This window comes from Gambusia affinis, linkage group LG07, assembly GCF_019740435.1.
Source record: "Gambusia affinis linkage group LG07, SWU_Gaff_1.0, whole genome shotgun sequence".
Taxonomy (NCBI): Eukaryota; Metazoa; Chordata; class Actinopteri; order Cyprinodontiformes; family Poeciliidae; genus Gambusia; species Gambusia affinis.
Genome location: NC_057874.1, coordinates 26,724,553 through 26,738,624, shown reverse-complemented (window position 1 = coordinate 26,738,624; position 14,072 = coordinate 26,724,553). Strand labels below are relative to the sequence as shown.

Genomic DNA, 14,072 nt, shown 5'->3' with positions numbered 1-14,072 from the left:
CCAGACTTGAATTAATGTAGTTGAACAATGAAAAGACAGCTGGCTTAGTGAGTGAAATCCTGATCTTCATGGATTTGCTGCTGTCACACAAAACACTGGAGGGAAACATTGCCAGAAAATCCAACTTCTTCTTGGTTTCAATAATTTATTTTCCTTTTAAATTCTACTGTCACTAAAGTAGTGTAAACTCACTACACTGTGAAAATGGATGTTGTGTGTGCAATTTCACACATGAAGTTTCTATGAATACATCTTGGATACAAACTCTTACTATTTTCAACAGCACAGCCGTAGTGTATGTTTTCATACAAGATGGCTGAAATCCAGCCACTTGTTCCCAGGCTGAGATTAATTGGCCGCAGACGTTCCTCTGCTGCTGTAGGGAACAGTTAACGAGGTGTGAGCCAATCACACGCACACATACACACGCACACACATGCACTTGTTTGAATGCATGTGCCAAACCAACAAGTGGCCCCAGTGCTTGTGTTGAGTCAGCTCCTCGGCAATAAGCATCAAGCTCTTTGGCTCATCCTCTTGGGGTCAGTTCTTGGAGACAAAGAGTGTGTGACACAGTGCAGGCAGGGTGAGACGGCAAAAGCTGTGAATGTCGCCAACTCACCACTTCATAGGAAAGATCAATAAGGCAAAGTCAAATAGTTCTCACCAAATTATTCTACATAGCTCCTTTTTGTCTGTTTTACAGTTTCAGCTGCAAAATAAGCCTTCACCTGTTTCCACTGACATTTTACTTCACACTAAAATATTTAAACTTGAACTTTTTTGAATGTGTACTAGTGTAAATTGGGAGGGCAGAGAGAAGAAATGTGGAATATGGATTCGTCCCTGTTTACTCTGAAACCACTTACTCCAGAGGAGCTGCAGAAATCCCGTTCAGGAAAAAGAATCTGTCAGCATGAATCATGCACTCCATAAAACTTCAATACTTTATGGAAAAGTGGCAGGTTAAAATGTAACTTTTTAACCTTTATGAACACTGCAAATCACTTCAAACAACTATATATATGTTGGTCTATCATATAGTATCAGAATAAAATGCATTAAAATATGTGGTTGTAATTCAACAAAATGTGAAAAGGTTCAAAGAATATTAATGTTTTTCAAGGCTTTATGTGTTCAAAAGATAATGTTTTTGCCCACTTAGCTGAAATTATGTAGGTAGTTATCACATATTGTGCTAGTCTATAGTTATTTCATTACCTGAAGGTCAACTTGAATCATAACTTGATAATTTTAAATCCTTATTTCTTTTCTTTACATATAAATAAGTAGAATATAAAAATGCTGTGTCACACACAGGTGTTGGCTAAACCTTTCAAAATTGTGTAAATGTTTAACATGATCAACTTTGGCAACATTTATAAAATGACAGTTTCAAACTGAGTTAATTTTAAATCTGCGTTAAAAATAATTTGTACTTAGATTGCTAACTAAAAGACAGAACATCCTAAAGAGCCGCTCTGGTTTTAAAACAGTTCTTATGGACTGGTCAACCATGGTCTGGGATTAAATACTGTACAAAAAATCACTGTTGTGAATATTTCTAGTCCTGTAGGTAGCTGCCTGTTGGTGCCCAGGTAAATGAATTGTTTTCCTTGATCGGCTGATTTGCGAATGCCAGCCAATAGTGTCAAGTAGCATTACAACTTGTTATTTTAGCTTTCCAGGCTTCATTTTCTTTCAAATATTTTTATAATGCTCTACAAAAAAATTCTATTAATCGGAAAATGCATATCACTGGCAACAGACATTTGAAAATGGTAGTGAAAGCATCTGATAGAAGCACATACCTTTGCAAATGCGATTTTTAAGCGTGCAGCTGAAGTAAGATAGTTTAAAACTAAAGCTTTAATTATCCGTAACAATATTGATAATAATACTGATTATGACAAAACCTTTGCTATACTTTGAAATAAAACACAATCTCACTCAAGACTTGCTTTGTGTCATTTGATTTTATGTTATTTTGGGGATGATGTAATATCTACATAAAATAATGATGGGCATGTAAATCACACACACAATCCCAGAAAGAAAAATTCTTTCATTTTGTTGATGGAATGACAGTAAGCTCTGCTTAAGCCTCTGTGCACTAAGCACCAACTATTAAAAAAAACATCTCTGAAGTGAAACTTCAGTCATTTCATGATGGATTTCCAAAGACAGAGAGACACTCATTGAGTGCTGAAGCTCTGAATTTCAACCATAAATACAGGCTTTGATAACTAGGAGCCATTGTTGTAGAGATTCCATCAGCCTGAGAATGGATAAGCTGCTTTGGGGCAAAACTATTCTCAGAACTGCCCAAAAAAGAAGGAATCAATTTTTTCCTTGAAGAAGGGGATTTAAATTATTAGATAAGAAGAAATGATCCAGGTAGAGTTAAACAATAAGAACGAATAGTTGTCTTTGTGCTTTTCCCCCACAGATCTCTGCATTTCTATTTGTTAACACTTGTCCTATTAGTCCTTTAAAGACTGCTCTGCTTATACGCTTTTACAAACACATTCAGACATTTGAATGCCTTTTATGGTGAAATTTTAATGTGTTCCCATTTTGCTCTACAAGGAGAGGTGTGCATAGTGTTGTGCAGTAATACACTGAAGGTTTCAATTAGCAGAAGGCCTACCTTGTGTGACATCACACACACTGTGTTATCACACGTTTTTAAATTTTGTCATTTCACCAGCTGAATTTCAGTCGATACTTGCAGGTTCACGTTACTTCATGGCATTATAACTTAATGCCGACACCGACTGCAACACAATGAGTCATTTTGTTTAGGTTTTATGTGTTTATCAGTAGTCACTGTAATTTGATAAAGGCATGTTGATGTGGATTAGAAAGAATTAGCTGTGCATGGTGTAGAGTACAGACCACAACCATCCATGAATAGCTAAAGTCAGCAAATGCTTCAGACCCCCATTGCCCCCCACCCACAAAAACTGTGTGCAAGCCTGTTTTAACAATTCAAACACAAAAAATACTCCCAATATGCATTAATATGCACAGTGGAAGCTGTCTTAGAACACCAGCAGAAGCTAGTGTTTACAGTTTTTCTTATCTCCGCTCTTGGGGGTACAACCAATCACCGTCAAGGAAATTGAATGCTGCTCCAGGATTGGTTGCTTTGCAGAACCAGCCAAAAACATGTGAAGTAGAATTGCTAAATATTTCACCCTCCCAAACTGAATTTTCTTTTCAATATTTCAAATATGCTCTATGAAGAAATCTGTAAATAGGCATGATTTCCACAAAAACTGAATTGTGAAGAGATAGGGGTCCACTCTACTGCTTTCCGTCCAGCCGTCCATCACCATTTATAGATGTGATTTACAGATGATGGAAATGGAAGGTAAAATAATGGAATAATTCACATGCTCTCTCAGCCCTTTGCAGGACACTCTAGTCTCTCTTTTACCAGCCATGTTTATTTTAACCTGCAGGTCAGAGTGAGCTGAACCTTAAATGTTGCAGGAGCTTTTACATTTTACAGCCAGACAGAAGTGTGGCTCTAACATCCCTCTGCGGCTCCCCATTTCATCCCAAGCCTTTATCGCTCTCCTTTCCCGGTTCACTCTCTCACCATCTATCTGTGTGTCCCTCCAGCTTTCCATCTGCATTCTTCCTCTTTCACCTCCTTCACCCCACTGCCACCTTTTTAATTCTCTCGCCTCTCCGCTCTTTAAAGGATCCTTCAACACTGCCCCCTATTCTCTGTGCCCTTTGTCTGAGTGGCCCTATTGCGTTGTCTCTGTACAACGGCGTGCCGTCTGTTAGCGCTGCTCCGACATCATGGCTGCAGCGTCCTGGCTATAAATAACTCAGTCTCACAGTGTTCAGTCCAAGACGAGACCGAGAGCCAGAGGGAGAGCAATCTGCTGTCTCCCTCAAGTTATGCTGGAAGGTGCAAATGAGACAGTTGACACTGTGCAGCCTTCTCGACCAAGACCTTTGTCATTTGTGGTGTACAAAGTGCTTCTGAATTTAGTCATTCTACTCAGACTAGTTATAATACGGCAGTTTTTATGATATTTCTATTCATCCTCAGCACCTATGGTGCTTCCTGAAGGTTTGATTGATGACAGGGTTCAGTGTTCTCACAGTTCACACTTAACAGTTCAGTTCATACAGATAAAACCTAAATGATGTTCATAGTTAACCACCTTAAAATTACCACTAACCTCATTTATTCATCAAATTTTTATTAAAAGTTTTTTTAATTTTTTTAAAAAAAGCATAAACTTGTTAACACACCATCTGTGTCATTAGACAGCATCTGCAACCTGGCCTACTGCTGTTTATTTACAGCTGCTTGATTCTTTTCTGTTCCACATAAAGTATATTTTAATATGGCCAGATGGTTAATAAAGTTCTCCAAGAAAAATTAACTTTTTTTTTCTCTCCTTTTACATTTTGGTCTAACTCTAACTTTTATACAATGCACATGGTGTTCCTTTAACAAAAAATTAAATGTCAAATAAATTAACTGGAAAGCACATGCGAAAATGTGTGCATTTTTTCTGTTTAAATTCTGAGAAAGAAAAATTTGTCTGAAATTGTGTTTAAAAAGAAAAAAAGAAGTACAGTACAAGTCAGTTTTGATTTTTAGGGCTTAAGCATTTGGTTAATATTTTGTTTTACTCTACATACTCTACATTCTCAATAATGGGTTTTTTCAGTACCTGTTTTCTCCATATAGAATATCTCTTCTTAGTGCACTATTTAATGGGACCAGGAAGTTATCCCATTAACTTTTAAGAAGGATGGTCGAACCATACTAGATCATACTAGGTGCTTCACTACAGAAAGTGCGTGTTTTCTCTGGAAGCTGCTAATGGACATTTAACTAAGTACTGGTAAAGATCTGCCTTTAGATTAAGCTAAACCTAAAAGAACTGTTAAAATATATAAGTGAAATGTATATGTGGATGCAAGCTTCTGATGCCATTGTATGTTAGTTTGGAGTCTTTATAACTAGTTACACCATTTTACAATGGTAATCAGCAGTCTACTTTCTGAATGGTTTACTTTCTATGGTTACCCTCCAAAACAAACAGCCCATTGTTTCACATCACTGCTATAACAATGATTAACTAATGTGCCAAGATTATTATGCATTTTAGTATTATTTCTGATTAATTGCTGCTGGTTATACCACATGTAATCTTTCAAACAGAGGGCACTATGCTGTGCAATCAAAAGGTTCAGTAACCATGTGATGGAAAACCTGTCCTGGTTGTACCTCACCTCTAAACGTGTGACTGTTGGGATAAGCTGCAGCCTGACACAAGCTTCAACATGAGCAACTTGCTTTGGAAAGACAATGATTTGGCCAAAATTTCCAATTAAATATTATTTTAATTTATGCCAGGATAATTTACAAGTCTTTTGTTTTATTCTTTTTTTTTAAATAATCTGACATTCATCAGAAACTGAGCTGACCTGTTTCAAGCCATTTTACATCTGAGTGCCACACAGTGACATACAAAACAAAGGTACCTACCGAGTTAAAATTGGTGCCTAATTAAAGAGATAATAAAGCCTGTGCAATTCCAGCAAAATAAACATCTACCTCAATTAAGTCTACCAATAAATACCTGTAACTAACAAATGAAAGCAAGGGTTATGGTTGTAAAGGAAACAACTAAGCACCAGGTGAGTGTTATCAAGGACATTGATTGCATCTATGATATCATGGATTGAAAAATCACAAATGGTAGATGTCCTACGTAGCACTTTATCACATTTGTTGCGTTTTACATAACAATCAGTCATTCATCTATTCATACACACATTCACTGATGGTGGTAAGCTACAGCTGCCTCTGGGGCAGACTGACAGAAGCAAAGCTGCTGCACGGTCTTGCTCACTTTCACCACCACCAGTGAGCAAGACCGGGGGGAGTGTCCTCCCCAACGACAGAGCAAAGGTTCATAGGCAACCCACTAATTTCAGGGAGCCGGTTATAACCTTCCGTCACTTAATACTGAGGCTTTTTTTGCTTTGTTTTCAAACCTGCTCTTGGTTTAGGCATGGGAAGTTGTGGACAGATGCTACTACATTGAGCCTTGATGCCTTAAGCTAGCTGTCACCCAAAATAACATCACTGTTTCGTCCTCTCAGGGTTTTGTAGACAAAGAAGCTGGAAAGGATTCCTTGTGATGTTTCAGTGGTAATCGTTTTTAGACTAGGAACAGTCTTGTTTTTAGCGTAGCATGAGGCGGATTGAGATTTTCTAGTCTTGGACATATGGAATATATAGCACCGCACATATTGCGATTGCACAGTCCATTAGGTTTCATTCTGTTTCTTTGCCTCTCTGACAGTGATGACAAGCCTCCCGTCCTTTCTTGGCTAACATCCTGTACTTTAAACCTTATGTGTGTCTTTCTACACTTAAACAGAAGAAAGTAATCTACTTTAAAGTATGTGTTTTTTTGAAAGTTACTGTTTCCCTGAAAAAAGCTTAATGCAACTTGAAGAAACTGGCTTTTCATCAGCCTCCCTGTAGGTTTGCTAATCTTTTGTCTGTTTTATTGGAGTACAGTCTAAAAGGATCTTGTATATGTCTTGTTTCTCTCAGGTGACAGTAACCCCAAAGAGAGCAGCCCCTTCATCAACAGCAGTGAAACTGCTGCTGAAAAGAACCAGCAATATGATGGGAAGAACATGGCCTTGTTTGAGGTAAAATCTACTCTGTGCAGACACACTAATACACACAGAAGTGTAATATACATGTTCAGCATTAAATCTTGGATGCAGGGTTTACTCATTCTCACTATTAAGTTTTTGAAAAGGGCCCCTGACATCGATTAATGAGGGTAGTTATTGTGTGAAGGGCATATGGGAACCTTGTGTTAATACAAGTGACTCTTACACTGGAAAGAGCACAAACAATGCAATTTACCACAGCATTGCACAAATGTATTTACAATCTGCTCTCAATGGGATTCTGGATCTAATAAGGAATCTGGCGTGAGTTATTTCTCTTGCTCATGGATAGATGACTCAGGAATCAATCTAGTTAGCAGTTATATACCATCAATTAATATAATCTTCACACCACTGCTGACTAATGGTATCCATGTATTGGTGTCTCTACAGGAGGAGATGGACACCAGTCCTATGGTGTCATCTCTTCTCAGTAGCCTGGCCAACTACTCCAACCTTCCCCAAGGCTGCAAGGAGCACGAGGAGGCTGAGAACAACGAGGCAGAGTCAGCGCGCAAGAAACCCGTCAAGGTACCCTCCATAAATGTGATCTTAGACTGCAGATACTCAGCAAATGGTGGAGAGTAAACATAAATCCTAACAGTCCTAAGATCAAAACTACTTCCCTTTAGTATTGAGTAAATCAGAAAACATCTCTCTATCACTGGGCCTTCAGTGACTTATCTTTTGGCGGATTAGATGTTGATCCCCGTAGATTGAGATAGCAACACCCGTTGCCATGTGGTTAAATTTAACGACTGCAGTTTAAGTTGCTAGATAAGTTAATTTGGGTTTTGATAGAAAGGTGTCTGAACCAAATGTGAAGTTTGTTGTATTGGTGGCTGCATTGCCATATGCTGAAAATAGCAATTATGGGCACAAGAGTATCAGAACTTGACCAAGGAGCAACAACACCAGGTAGCCTCATCTGATAATTCACATATTGTTTACTATTATGTAGATGATCACTTACATGGTAAACACATGCCACTGGGATGCGGAAGAAAAAGAAGCCTGTGGGGGCAGTGTGATACTTTGGCCAATATTCTTCTTGCAACCTTTGGGTCCTGCCGTTCCTGTGGATGATACTTTGAAATGTACTAACAACATGAGCATTGTTGAAGGTCATGTTCATTGGTGGTGAAGATACCCAGTCAATCATAAGGTAACTTGACTTCTAATCTTTTTTGACCTTTTACCTTCCATCTCATCACAAAGGTGTTTTTATTTCTGATAATGGGTTAAGAATGTTTTTTTTTCCCCAGGTAACATTAACCTGGGTAGCAAAGGCTTGTTTTTCAGTACACTGTCTGATCCCATTAGCTCAGTACGTCCTGGTCTGACGATTATCCACTGATAATTGGTGGACTTGGGCCACAGTTAAGTCTAGAAGAAGACTAATAGGTTGTGCTTACGAGACCAAAAATAACCTTCATCCATTGCAGTGCTATTCAGTTTTGATCCTCATGTAGCCACTGTTGTCACTTGAGACCTTGCAGATGCTGCCCTTCACTGCTTCCCTATGATCCTATTGTGATCAGTTTATGGGCATACCGAACCACATCCTCTGGACCTTTTTCCACCAGTGCTGGAGCAATTTCTGAGCTGTCAAATGATCCTAACAAGGCTACTGTCAGAGTTTCTGAAGTTCCTACTTTTAACCATTTTTTTTTCTTCTAGCACATTAATTTCAAGGGCAGTGAGTTAACTTTCTCCCTAATATATCCTGTCCACTATCAGGAGCGATGATAATGAGAAAATCAATGTTTTTTCACTGAATTTATCTCTGGTCAGAATGTTATGGCCATGTAATGCATAATCAGTAAAAACTAGAAATCGTACTGTGTTGTAGTGAAAACTATGATACAAGAATGTGCACTAAAAAGATTTTCTGGAATTCCCATTTACTTTTTTAACCTTGGACACATTTAAAATAATGATGTTGCAGTTGCTCACTGCTTATTCTAAAGCTTACCAAGAAAATAAAAATTTTGCTGCATTGCCACCGTGATGAAGCATAGACTAATGATGCTATTATCTGCAATAGAGATAATACAATTTCAATGATAGTTTAAGCTGTCTGCACAAAAGGCCAGGCTTTTGTTATGAATAATTATGTCTCATAAAACAAATTACTAAAATCAGCTTACACCAATCTACGTCTTTACTTGATATGAGTTTGTATGCATCAATACATCACTTTCCAGTGCATTTAAATTTGCAGCAGTAGCATTATTAAATGTGCTCAATACATAAAATTTCCTCCTCAGTCGAAAAGGGCTGTTATGTTGTTTTTTTTTTGTTGTTTTTTTCCTGGATGGTGATTATGGGTTGCCAAATATAGATTTGTTCTCCAAATAAGTGGTCGTTATGAATCCCTATTAGAACAGTTTTCTAATATTTTTTGGAATACACTCACATTTTTACTGGAGATCCACTAAAAGTGTGGTCAATTATTCGCTGTTAATAAAGATCCCCTGTTTATGTTACTGAATTGCATCTTAAATGTCACTAGCTTATTAGTTTCTCTCACACCCTCCCTTGATATGTTCTGCTGCCGCCGGTTGCCGGTTGCCAGTAGAATAGAGTACAACTTTCACAAATTTTCCTAGCACTTGATTGACACAGGTGCAGCTATATTATCAGTCCTGTGGGAAATTATAATTTTTTGCCTCTCAGCAACTTGTTATTTTGCATAGCTGAAATGATAAAAGATAATGCAGATAATGAAGGATATAAAAATAACTGGGGCAAACCGGTAGACGGTGACTTTCAGAAGTTTCTTTCTTCAGTCAGCTCATGTGATGTAAGACGACGTTAAGGCGTTGAAAAGCCATGGCAGGGACAGGTTGACAGCTTTTTTATGACCTTTGATGCGTCTGTCATTCCAGGTGTCCAATCAGCTGGAGATTCTCTTTCACTTTCTGCTTTTGCCCATATTTGTTCCTGTCACTTTTCCCCTCTCTTCTGTTCTGAGGTTTTGATTTACTTTGACACAGGTGTTCATTTTCACATTTTCACCTTGGAGCAAATCAATGTTGTTGACCCAGGAGATGAGAGTTCCCACATTATCAGATACTCCCTCCAAATGAGTCCAGCAGGTACAGCAGGCCTTTGAAAACAGCAAGAGTGAAATAACTTCTGCAGACTGCTGAACTCAGGAGTAAATAGTTGGTTTCCTGATTACTCAGATGCACAGTGGAATAAAAAAAATTAATTTAGAAAATTTTTCTGGATATTTGTGTAATCAGTGGATGGCATGGTTTATTCATGCCATACACTGTAGCAACATTATTTAATTATGTTTTAATTACCCTCACACCTGAATAACATTGTTGTCTCATGTATTCACACCTTTACAAACAATTGCACCAAGACACATTTCCCCTGTGTCTTATGACCTGAAGAGGAGTGATTATTCTGCAATGAGTGATTATTCTGATGCAAAGACTGGTATAACTGAAAGATGTGACTGGAGCCTGTTTTTTCTAAGTACTATTGTAAACATAAACTACGTAGTCCTACACTTAAAAACATAACTTCACTATTTGGTATGCCAACATAGGAGTTATGAAAGAAAAATTAAATAAACAAATGACAGCCTCAAATGAGTTAAGTAACAATCTTAGTTTTCAAAGTGAGGTCCCTAAACACCTCAACTTGCATTTATAGATTGCAAGCACAGTAAAATGTGCTTGATGACAAAGTTTGTCTTTGTCATCTTTATTTAAAAACGATTGTATTCTAAAAATTAATGTGAAAACAAACAAAAGTAACTACAGAGCTTTTATCCTCATGTCAGTTACACTGAAATTGTTTGTGTGTGATCTGCTCGTTATTTCACTATAGTTATACATGTAAGTATTTTAACATTTAATTAAAAGGATATTTGAATAATTCCATTCATTGTTTCCAACTCAACTTGAGCAAATAGAAATAAAATAAAACATGGCAGAAATATATAGGGTGCTAAAGCTGCAATAGAATTTAAGACAAATTATTGAATAAAAAGGTTTAGAATTAAATTCTGTTAAAAGTAGAGTCCAATTTTTTTGTTAATGAATTATGTCCAATGATTCACATATACATAAATATGGAAATTTCTTTAACATTTTGAACATTTTATCATAAACAAACTAAGTTTTCATTATTGAACGAATATAAAATACATCACTATTTCATTCAGTATTTTAATTCAATAAAATAAATATCATATTACAGTATTCTTTCTGGTGTGTCCAGCCATCCACATAATTTTGCTTTTATGTATTCAAGCACTTTCAAGAGCTTTTGCTCCTGGGAGGATATTCAGGTTATATAACTAATCCACACAGTGTGCTATAGGCACTAACAATACATTTCTGCTTTATGAAATGCTCTCAGGAAAAGCGCTAATGATAGAAGCTGTTTGCAGTTAAGTCCATAGAAACACCATTTGTGTTAACCTACATTTTAGATGGACAATCTTTCACACTGTGCATCTGTGTTTTTTTATAATCTGATTGTAAGTGTTGCAGGTAAACAGTAATAGTGGAAACATTTAAGCCATTTCCTATAAATTCCATGTTGTTTTACCCCTTCATGCTGAATGTACAGCACACTTGCTCAGCTATCCTTAGCTCAGGTTGCACTGTGAGTAGCTCTAATCTCCCCCCTGTCACCTTAGCCCCTTCAACACATTAATTAGTCTGCATTTTGAACCAAGCTGCCGCTTCTCCCATCAGCAGCCCTTTCCAGAGGCAATCTCTCCATCGCCACGAGAGGCTTTTCATTAAGGCAGCCTGAGGCACTTTATCACTCACACAGCGACTCCTCTCGTTCTCCTCCATCACCTTCCCTCTTTCTATCTCATTCAGCTCACCCCTCCTCGTTCTCCATCTCCTTCATCATTGCACCCTCGAGTGAGCGAGGCAGAGGGAAGCCGAGGTAGCGGCCTTTCTTTGGCGCAGTGTGAAAAGCCAGGATTAAAGAACTAGTTGGTGTGTGACATGACGCCGCAGGCTGGAGGTCACACAGGTCATAGTTGATCCCCCAGCAAATTTTTCTTCTAAGTCTCATATGTAATGTACAAAGTACATATGATTCTATAGGCAATGTGGAATGTTTCCAGTAGAATTGCATTTAAAAAAACACAAAGATTTTCATATTTCTAGGAAAGTGTGAGATCCTATTGAAAACGCATAAGTAAGAATGGTTTCATTTCCTGGTATTGATTAAAGTTGAGTGGATGAAAATAAGTGTTTAGCCACATCATCATTCAGTACTCTGTTTCAAAAGCCTTTTTCTTCTATTTTGCTAATTAATTTAAACCCCACTGAGCTGTTTCAAATCTTTATATTACAGTCATGATTACAATTTGTTTTATTATTAAATTTGAAAAATGAAAACTAACACGTCATACATTTACTTTGTGAGATGTTCAATGATGTTCAACAAACTTCTAAAAACTTCACAAAATGGCATTTATGAAATTATTACATAACAGTATGTGCTAGTTAGGTGACCGTTTAATCAATTCATTGCCAATTATAAAACAGTGGACATCCAAGAAAATCCCTTAAAGAATTGTGATCTGTGAAGTCTGGACAAATAAAATCAAAACAACATGCGTGAAGCGTCTACTTGCAGTATGTCGACTCTTCAGTCCAACAGATATGTTGTATGTCAGATTTTGCAACCAACTGAAAGATTTCTGGTGGCTGCAACAGAAATCTTACCCACCACATTTTGTACAAATATTTTCACAACCATTATGTTGTTATATATTGTAATTGATCACAACTATTATGTGTCTACTTCATGTGTATTTCATTCGTGACTCAACAGACTGAACGTCTCACTTTGTCGTTAAATGCTGAAAACTGTTCATTACGGTATGAAATATGAGCCGCAAGTCGGTCAAATCTAACTGTGTGTTAACATAGTTTGCTCACATGCAGTTTTAAAAATGATTCTACAAACCTTTGAGTTCTCTATCAACACTCTGAAAATGATCAAAATGCAGGGTTTGGAAAAGCATTTCCCTCTGTTAGGTTTGCAACAGTTATGAGTAATACAAATACATTTATCTTTTTTTATCTTTTTGTATTGAATTTAATTTTATATCACTTGATACTTTATTTTAACAATGAAAGGTCGCTGTCTAAATAGACTACTTTTTCAGTTGCCTAACCATCTGATCATAAGTGAAACTATGATCTGTCTTGGTTGCATGTCTTGGTTTTGACTTGTTCTCCAAAGGAACTCAAAAACCCACAAAAATGTACTAAAATTGAAAAATGAAACAAAATCTAGAGCTACAATTGTAGTTGAATGTATTAGTTATTATTCTTACATAAAGGCTCTAAATACTTTATTCACCCTTAATAATACATACAGACTGAGCAGTTTGGTGCAGTTAAAACACAGATGTTAAAAGTGTCCCATGTGAAATCTAAATACTTCAAGTAACATGGAGAGCATTGCATTTAATGCGTGTATTAAAGCACTGCCTAAAACTATGCAGTCCTTAAAATATTAAGAAAATTCAATGCTTTTCCATTACTCTAGCCAACTTGCCTTTTGTGCAAGTCATCTCAGAAACAAATGTGACTCTTGCTCAGTGTCATTTGTAACATAAATTATATTCAGTGACAAATGTAATTTCTCCAGTTCTTATTCCACCGTTCAAGTACACTGCATTTCTCTAATGAGAGTTTTAGGAAGACATCCATGCATCTTGCTAGAGAATAAAGCAGAATTAGTCTCTTCAGATCTTGACACGAGACCTTTAGTCCTTGTTCTTTGTTGTACATGTCAAAAGAACTTGCCACTTAGCTATTATGGCTCCAAAGTGGGAAATCTCTATCTGTGAAGATGAAAATGCCAGGATTTCTAAGTTGGCCTTTTAGTGTCTCAGTTATCAAGTTAAATGGAGCTTCCTTGTTAGGATGAACAAGGATTTACTGTAGATGCATCACATTCTGTTTAATTTTATATAGCATGTGCAAAATTCTGACCTTAATTTATTAGTAGATTGACCAGGTCAGTTAAGACTAATGCAAAGTAAACGATATGCCTCATTACTTAATGCTTACTGCTTTTTTTGATAAATATTCCAGGCACGACTCATAGGGAATCATTGTCAATGCACTTTTCCTCCTAAGCTTTTACAACCTAATGTTCCCTCCTGTAAATGTTTCCTTTCTGGGTGTTTTATGATCCCACTCTCAGCTCTGCCCTTAAACTCCCCCCCTCACATCCTGCCCCTCTCATTAGACCGATGTGCTAGATTGGTATTCCCATCAGTGGCCCTCCCAAGGTTGAATCCCGCTTCTTGTCAATTTAGGCTATTTATT

General features: G+C 37.2%; 1 protein-coding gene across 3 annotated transcripts in view; it reads left to right on the top strand.

Annotated features, from left to right (window-relative positions):
* slc12a5a (solute carrier family 12 member 5a) overlaps positions 1–14,072 on the top strand; it is a 149,336-nt gene that overhangs the window by 93,812 nt on the left and 41,452 nt on the right. For all 3 annotated transcript variants that reach the window (XM_044121107.1, XM_044121108.1, XM_044121109.1), the window contains exons 2-3: positions 6,608–6,708; positions 7,129–7,266. In XM_044121107.1, the coding sequence (XP_043977042.1) occupies positions 6,608–6,708; positions 7,129–7,266 (239 nt within the window). The remainder of the gene's footprint in view (positions 1–6,607; positions 6,709–7,128; positions 7,267–14,072) is intronic.